The sequence below is a fragment of the Chelonoidis abingdonii genome, chromosome 2 (assembly GCF_003597395.2).
Source record: "Chelonoidis abingdonii isolate Lonesome George chromosome 2, CheloAbing_2.0, whole genome shotgun sequence".
Lineage (NCBI taxonomy): Eukaryota > Metazoa > Chordata > Testudines > Testudinidae > Chelonoidis > Chelonoidis abingdonii.
Window position 1 is genome coordinate 150,583,640 of NC_133770.1, and position 8,158 is coordinate 150,591,797.

Below are 8,158 nucleotides of genomic sequence, written 5' to 3' on the forward strand. Positions count from 1 at the left end.
TTTGAGGAAGTTTCTCACTGAAAGGTTAAAACAGAACAGCCTGATTTCTAGTTATAGCAATGTTACTCAGTGTTGCCTGTCTGGTAGCTCCCAATCAGAAGCCAATCTATTAGAGGAGGTTTTCCTGCTGGGCTGGGTCCTGAATAGCATAAGGAGGACTAGATGGAGCTTGTTCAGATGGGAATATTATACCTAGAGCTGAGCCTAATGTTTTTCCTCTTCCAGGAGCAACCATGGCCAGAGTGCTCAACCTGCGCACTGAGCTGATAGGATGTGACAGGTAATTATCGGTTCCTACTCATTCAGAAACTGCAGGTTGAGGTCTGCTCTGTTGTTGCTGGGCTGCCTTTGGAGATGAGTTTATGGGCTGGATTCTTAGTTCGGTTAAGGTGAGGCTGGAATAATTCCATGGGCTTCATTGGTGCCACTCTGGATTTACACTGGTGCAGCTGTGATTAGGATCTGGCATTGCATCCATGAGCAGATGTTGTGCTTAGAGTCTATAAAGAGCCTTCACCCAGGGACAGACAGGAATGACGGTGACCCATTGCCTTTGATGGGAATTGTGTTGCTGTGCCCACCATTAGATGAGCACGTCAGTTAGGTGCTGTAGCAGTCGATGGTCAAATCCCACTTGGGTGATGTGGGTGGAATGCCGACGAAGTTACGGCGTGGTACTCAATTAATTGGGGTAATTTGGTTTTGTGAGTCCAACAAGGAAATGCTATCAATTTGAGCCTTGTGGTTAAGGTTAAATTGCCTCTTCTTAATATGCTGGGGCATGATGAGTGACTGAAGGGCCTACGGCTACAGAATGGGAAGAGACAAGCTCTTCCCATCACACCCACAGGAAGCCCGCCTTCTCAGGGCACTCTGTCATCTTTGTATTGTTCTTGTCTAGACAGGTAGCTGTCTCCATTTGGTCTTGTCCAGAAACGAGCTCCCTGTCAGTGCTTAATCATAGAATGTCAGGGTTGGAAGGGATCTCAGGAGGTATCTAGTCCAAGCCCCTGCTCAAAGCAGGACAAATCCCCAACTAAATCATCCCAGCCAGGGCTTTGTCAAGCCTGACCTTAAACACCTCTAAGGAAGGAGATTCCACCACCTCCCCAGGTAACCCATCCCAGTGTTGGAATAATGATGACTCCGTTCAAATGTCCAAAATGTCTGGATGATAAAAGGATTAACTTATATCACATTCACTGTGGTTCTTCTTTGAGCCCCACTATGTGTAGATCCCATTTGATCCACGTGGATAAAGCCTTAAAGAATAAACCATCTTTTTTTTATTGCCAGTTTCACCAAGGCTAGCATATATCGTGCTGTGGCTTGTCTGTTTTTTTCCCCCCATAGTTATCACCTGCTGGAGGGAGGTAAAGAGCCAAATTTAATTTCAAGATGATTGTAAGATTCGATATGCCGGGTGATTTCTGATTTAGCTTCCGGGAAGGGCCTGATGTGTGTGTATGTATAGCACCCACATGACAACTCCCAAGGAGGGCTTCTGGGTGCTACCACAATAAATAATAATGTTCTCCCTTTGGCGTGAATGGTAGTCAATATTCAGGGGCATGCAGGGCTGTTTCTTTTAAGATGAGCAATGGATGATACGAATCAGGATATTCTTTGGTGTAATTTGGGATATTTTCAAAGAATGGACCCAAAGTCCTGTTTCCCTGAACACCACAGAAACAAAAGGAAGCAGGCAGTTTCCTTGCTGAGAAATTCCCAAGTCTGCCCCTCCAGTGAGCTCTGTGCCCAAGAAGCTCTGCTCTCTGCTTCTTCTCAGAGTCACGCTTATGACTGCTTCTCCAGGCTTTCTGCCTCGAAGGGTGTAGTGAAGTGGTCATCAAGGAGTTTGCTGGGTTTGTCAGAGCACAGTCACACTCCACTCCTCACTTACTTCTTGTTTAGTTATTGGGTATGCTTCTTATGCACTGAGCAGTCCCTTTATTACAAAAGAAAGGGCTTGTCTACACTTGAAAGTTAATTCAGATTATGGTAGAGTGTGAATTTAAAGTGCAATAACTATTCCTGATTAACTCCATGTGAGGACACTCTTATTCCAGAATGAGTGCCTTGTTCCAGTTTAGCTTAATCCACTTTCAGGAATAGCTATCCTGGATTAGACAAGCCTTACACACAGGCTGCAAAACCAGTAACCTAGCCCTTGTGTTTGCAGTCAGGGAATTCCCTCGACTCTCACAATTTTGCTCAGGCCTTTCATGTGCCTTGTGTGATCTCCACTGTTTGTAGCTGTCTCGGCTACATGAAGGGTCTTATCTGTTCCTTCCAGTCTGCAAGTGCTTGGCAATGCCCTGGGAGTTCATGAGACGTCATGGGATTGTCTTTGGGCTAGACTTACAAGTTGACACTAACAGTAACAAAAGAGTCATGAGGACAGAAACAAATGGTTCTGTGACTAGATCAGAATCCAGAGCAACAGAGCACAATGGGCAGATTCCCATCCTCCCAGGAACCAGAACCAGGGCCCAGTCTGAAGGAGCTGCCCACTTATCCTGCAAAGGGGTCCCCAGACTGATGCTACGCTGTTGCCTAATGTGGAAGGTTTAGGAGCAGTAAAGGCGTCTTAGGAAGACTCGAGGCTCTTTGCTCAGAAACACTCTGGAGCAGCAGCAAATGGGGCAGTTCTCTGGCCTGTGTGATACAGGAGCTCAGACTAGAGGCTCACAATGGTCCCTTCTGGTTTTGGATTCTATGAAAGGGTTAACCGGGGTAGCCAGTTAGCTTTGCAGTGATGACAGTCATGCTGGTCCCCTGGTGGCAGAGGTTAAGGTGCTCTGCTGGCCCATCTCTGGGACAGTATCAGCCCTGCAGGCTGTTGTGGAGGAAGGTCGGTTGTCCCTGTGGATATCAAAGGCAAGGAAGGCTCTAAATAGTGGCTCAGACTGGGAGGCTTGGGGCATGCCTAGATTAAATTTAGTTGGAGCTCACAGGGGCAGAGGAATGAGAGCACACATAAGAGAAGTGAGGGGATGTATCTTGTTTTCTAACTGTTAAAATCACTGCTTCGTTGCCCCACAAAGCTCCTTCAGTGACTCCAGCCCTAGTCCCTTCCCCAAGAATCTTTCTCTGACGGAGTTGGGCAGCCATTGGAAGGCCATTGACGAAGTCGACTCAGTGGCCTTCAAGTGGGCTGCAGAAGTACCTCAAAGGAAGACAAGAAGGAGGATGAACCGGCTTGCCAGATCATTCACGGACATTGACTTAATGAGGATGCTGAACAAAGCCCTGGTGGAAGGTACCAATATAGACCGCTTCCTTTTCTGCACGTTGTTTGAATAGAGATAATCTGTGCACTCCTGGTCCTCAGGGAAGCTTAGATCTAAGCTCAGACTCCACTGATTTTGTTAGTGACCCAAGAAGTGCGGAATTCTACAGCTCTTGTGCTATGGGTAACCGGGGTGGGGGCGGGGGCTGATTCTCTCCTTAAACCTATTTTACACTGATGCAAACTCCATGGACTTCAGTCAAGCTGCTCCTAGATTCCTACCGGGCTAAGTGGGATAAGAATTGGGCCTCCCAAGTTTGAAACCTGGGACCCCTGCAGCAGATACAAGTGCCTCTTGCCAGATGTAAACTCTGAATCTAGCAGTTGCTGTCCGTGTGGCTCTGGTGATCTTGGTTCTCATACATTTAGGGGCGGAGTAACTTTTTGTGGGCCCGGCACCAAATATATTTGTGGGCCCCCACGGGGCAAGGTGCCAGGGGGCAGGCTGGTCCATCTCCAGAGTAAAGCGCAGGCTGGGGGCAATGAGGCACAGCGTGGCGGGAGCAGCCCCACTCTGTGCAACCCAGCAGGAGGGCACTGTTTACAAACCTGCAGCTGCCAGACACACACTGACCTGCCCAGCCCTGTCCTGCCAGCATCTTCCCCCTGAGGGTGGGTCCACACCACACCGCCCTCCTGCCCAGTGCCCCACCCTTATGCCCAGCACCCCCTCACCCAGAGACCCCCACCACAGAGCTCTATGCCCAGCCCCCACTCCTCCCAGAGACCTCTCCCGCTGAGCTCCCACCACAACTGCATAGTACCCTGCACATCACACCGCTCGCCCTGCTCCCCTTGCCCATAGACCTGCCCATCACCTTCCTCACAGTCTCACCATCACAGCTGCACAGCACCCCATGTTCCTGAGGGGATTCTGCACCAAAACATTAAAAATTCTGTGCACAATATTTTAAAATTCTGCACATTTTATTTGTTAATAAATAAATGTGGAGGCTCTAACATGGCAGTGGGGAGCACAGGCCACTGGTTACATGAAGGTGGGAGATCACCCTGCAGCCTCCCGCTACCCCACCCCGGGACAGGGACTCATCATTGAGGCTGCACCTGACCCTGACACAGTGCAAGGGCCAGGCCTGCCCCAGAAACACCCTGGGGCCCTGCCCCCATGTGCCAGGCACACCAGGTGTGGGTGAGCAGGCTCAGCCCGGCAGCAGGATCCAAGTGCAGAGGGACTTAGTGTCGGGAGATCCAGGTCAGGGTAGGAGAGTTCTCTGTGGGGCAGTCTGGATGTGGGTGGCTCAGTGGGAGATCTGGATGCACAGAAGCTCATTGATGCAGGGGCAATGGGACTCTGCGGAGGATCCAGGTGAAGGTGTTTGGGGCTCAGCAGGGGTGGTCTAGGTGCAGGGGAGGTGGGGTTCATTTGGGTGTGGGTCCAGGTGCAGGTGTTGGGGCTCAGTGGGGAAGGTGTTTGGGGGGGCTCATCGGGGTGGTACAGATGCAGGGGAGGTGGGGCTCATCAGGGTGAGGGTTTAATGGGCCTGCTTAACAGGGGAGCCCCAGCTTCTCCCAAGGGGATGCCTAATGCTGGGATTCAGCCCCCACTTCACCCATCCCCTTCTCTTCCCCATCCCATGCCCCTTCCCCACCACTCCATCCCCTCCCCACCCCACCCTCCTTTCTTTCTCCCTGCATCTGCTTCTCCTCCGCTCCCTCTTCCCCCCCATCCCCTTCTCTTCCCCATCCCATGTCCTTTCCCCACTGCTCCATCTCCTCCCCAGGCTTGGGGACCAGGGGGGAAACCAGTCCCAGCATGATCTGGTGGAGTGGAGCGGGGTTGGGGCCGGGTTGCTCCACTTCCTGCCTCCAGGTGATTGCAGGGTGGTCCCGACCCCACACTCATGGGGTGGCGGGAAGTGGAGTGACCCGGCCCCAGCCCGCTCTGCTCTGCTCCCCTGGCTCCTGGACTTTGGGGGAGGGGAAAACCGCCCCTCAGCACTCATCAGTGGCGGGAAGTGGAGTAACCTGGCCCCAGCTTTCCTGGCCGGCTCTGCTGGCCAGGGGATCGGGCTGGCCGGGGTCCCTTCTGACTCTGGGCCCTGTGCCACGGTAAATCCAGTACTGCATACACTTGATGTTTTCAGATCCTGTATCCTTCAACAACAACACCTTCACGCATGCAGAGACCTTCATCTACAAATACACCCGCTCCAAGCAGTACACAATCCAAGACGAGGAACACAAGAGTTTTGTCCTGTGGCGTCATACCGGCCAAGCCCAGCTGTTGGCGGTGCATTTACAAGGCCCCAATAGCGGTGAAGCAGGTAAATTACAAAATAGTTCTTTCCTCTGCCCCCAGCCCCAGTTTATCTCCTCTTGCTCAGTTACCTGCTGATATAGGTGTGAGGTTCTAGGGATCACTCAGACCAGTGAGAGAGTCAGTCACTGCCTGCCTGGGTAATTTTGGGGGCCTTAATGCTGGCTGCTATGGGTGAGAGGTCTGACACCAGTAGCTGGCCTGCAAGCACAAGTCTAGTTACTCACTTCCACCAGCCTAGCTACTCCTTGCAGGGTGACCTCAGCAACCCCTTCTGTTCCCAAGTCTCCCCACATCCATCTCCCTGAGTTCTTCATTACAGACACTTGGACTTTTCCCACTCCGGTTCATCAACCTGTGAAAACTCGCCCCCAATTATCAGTTCACTCTGGGACACCCACACTCCACACAGTTTGGACACCAGAGGCCTGCCTGGGGTAGAAGTAAACAAACCGCTTATGGAACAGACAAATCATGGCTTTCTAAAGGGAATAGTGTGGAAAAGCAAACACAGACAAGTTACATGGAAAGCAAACGCAAAGACGCAATCTCGGGCTTTACACTTTTACATTGGCTCAATTCCCTTTTCTAATCCAATTGCCCGCTGCTTCTGAACATTTTCACAGTGTGCCCCTCTGTCCTAGAAAGGACAGCACCCCACTTAAATGTTAGCCCTCCCTTTCGGGATAAAAAACCTCAAACCCAAGCCTGTGTTTATAAAAAGGGCAGGTCTACACTGCAATCTTAAGTTGACCTATGTTACCTTCAGTTGTAGTGGCTGATCTCCACACTACCCTCCTTCTGTTGGTGGCGGTCATCCTCACCAGGAGCACTGTCACTGACTGAAAAGGGGCAATGGGGGAGGGGTTGAGATCCAGAGCTGTCAGCTCCATGCAGCTCCCCACAGGGAGCCCAGCTGCCCCCTGGGTTTCTTGCCTCCCTGCTCCCAGCCGGGAACTGGGGGGTAGTTGCTCAGGGCTTCTCGCCTCCGGTGGGGAGATCTGCATCCAAAGTCCAGTTGGCTGCCATGCTCCTGGTGGGGAGCCGAGAGCCCAGGGCTCACCAGGGCTTCCAGTGGGGAGCCTGGCCAGCAGCCCAAACCTGTACCCTATGTGGGAGCCTGGCTTGGAGCGGAGACCCAGCAGTGGGAGCCAGGAGCAGAGCTTTTTTGTCAATTTCACGGCTCAGAGCCCATGTAAAGAGCACAGTGTCTCCACAGACACTGCATCACCCTAACAACACCAACATAAGCCCCACGCCTCTCGGCAGCTTATGTGGACCTAATTATGTCAATGTCTACAAGACAGCCTTAAATAGGCTGTTGGACGTCTTGTCAATTTCACAGCAGGAGCCCTGAAACTGACAAAGAAGTGGGGCAGCTAGAACCCAGTTGCTCTAGTAGGAACATGTGACATTTCCCTGGTGTTATCTGGACCGATGATCTGCTAGGTCACCCCAATCCTCGACTCTGGGAGCTAGCCTGATCCTGCTCTGCTGAGAGAACCCCCCACTCCTGGGCTGGTCACACACAGCCTCAGGCATGTAAGCTGCTCCCAGCTACTTGCGACCAAATGACACCAGCCAATATCTCCAGTCCCAGACACAACCTAGGAACCTCCATCTTGCAGTGTCCAGTTATGCCCGCTGTATGCTGCAAGCTTATATGAATTCGTCAGTTTAACACAGAAATTGATATGTACCAGGCTTGTTATCCCAAAGGGAGTCTCTGACATGTTTCAAACCAAACGCACTGCTTCAGGTAGAATAAACAAACAGATTTATTAACTACAGAGATAGATTTTAAGTGATTACAAGTCAGAGCATAACAAGTCAGATTTGGTCAAATGAAATAAAAGCAAAACTCATTCTAAGCTGATTTTAACACTTTCCGTGCCCATACAAACTTAGATGCTTCTCACCACAGGCTGGCTGGTTGCCTTTCAGCCAGGCTCTCTCCTTTGATCAGCGCTTCAGTTGCTTTGTGTGGTGTCTGTACATGTAGGTGGAAAAGAGAGAGCATGGAAAACGTCTCTCCCTTTTATCATGTTCTTTCTTCCATCTTGGCTTTGCCCTCCACCCCTCGCCCCCTTCAGAGTCAGGTGAGCATTACCTCATCGCAGTCCAAAACTGACCAAAGGAAGGTGGGGGCAGTGACTCATTTGAGAGTCCAACAGATGCTTTGTTGCTGTTTAGGCCAACGTCCTTTGTTCCTGTGAGGCTGGGTTGGGTTTGTCCCATCCATGCCCTGATGAGGTATGAACTACCTCTCTGCTCTTGGAGAGTTTTTCCTCGGCTGTTTTTAAGCCATGAGGACACATTTTCAGCCTCATAACTAGATACATAAAATTACAACCTGTAACATCACTATAACAACAACAGTTACTACAACATTACTATAACAATAATGTTCCATCTCCACCTCTGACAAACTGAGGCTAGGGACACCATTCCTTACCCATCCTGGCTAAGAGCCATTAATGGACTTAACCTCCATGAATTTATCCAGTTCTCTTTTAAACACTGTTATAGTCCTAGCCTTCACAACCTCCTCAGGCAAGGAGGGCGGAGAGATAAAGAACCTTCCCCTC

General features: G+C 50.9%; 1 protein-coding gene across 1 annotated transcript in view; it reads left to right on the plus strand.

The window, feature by feature from the left end:
- The first annotated feature begins 233 nt into the window (after positions 1 to 233).
- Positions 234 to 8,158, plus strand: part of LOC116830722 (interleukin-1 receptor antagonist protein-like) — a 22,037-nt gene continuing 14,112 nt past the window's right edge. The window contains exons 1-3 of the mRNA XM_032790361.1: positions 234 to 280; positions 3,048 to 3,262; positions 5,398 to 5,577. Of these exons, the coding sequence (XP_032646252.1) occupies positions 234 to 280; positions 3,048 to 3,262; positions 5,398 to 5,577 (442 nt within the window). The remainder of the gene's footprint in view (positions 281 to 3,047; positions 3,263 to 5,397; positions 5,578 to 8,158) is intronic.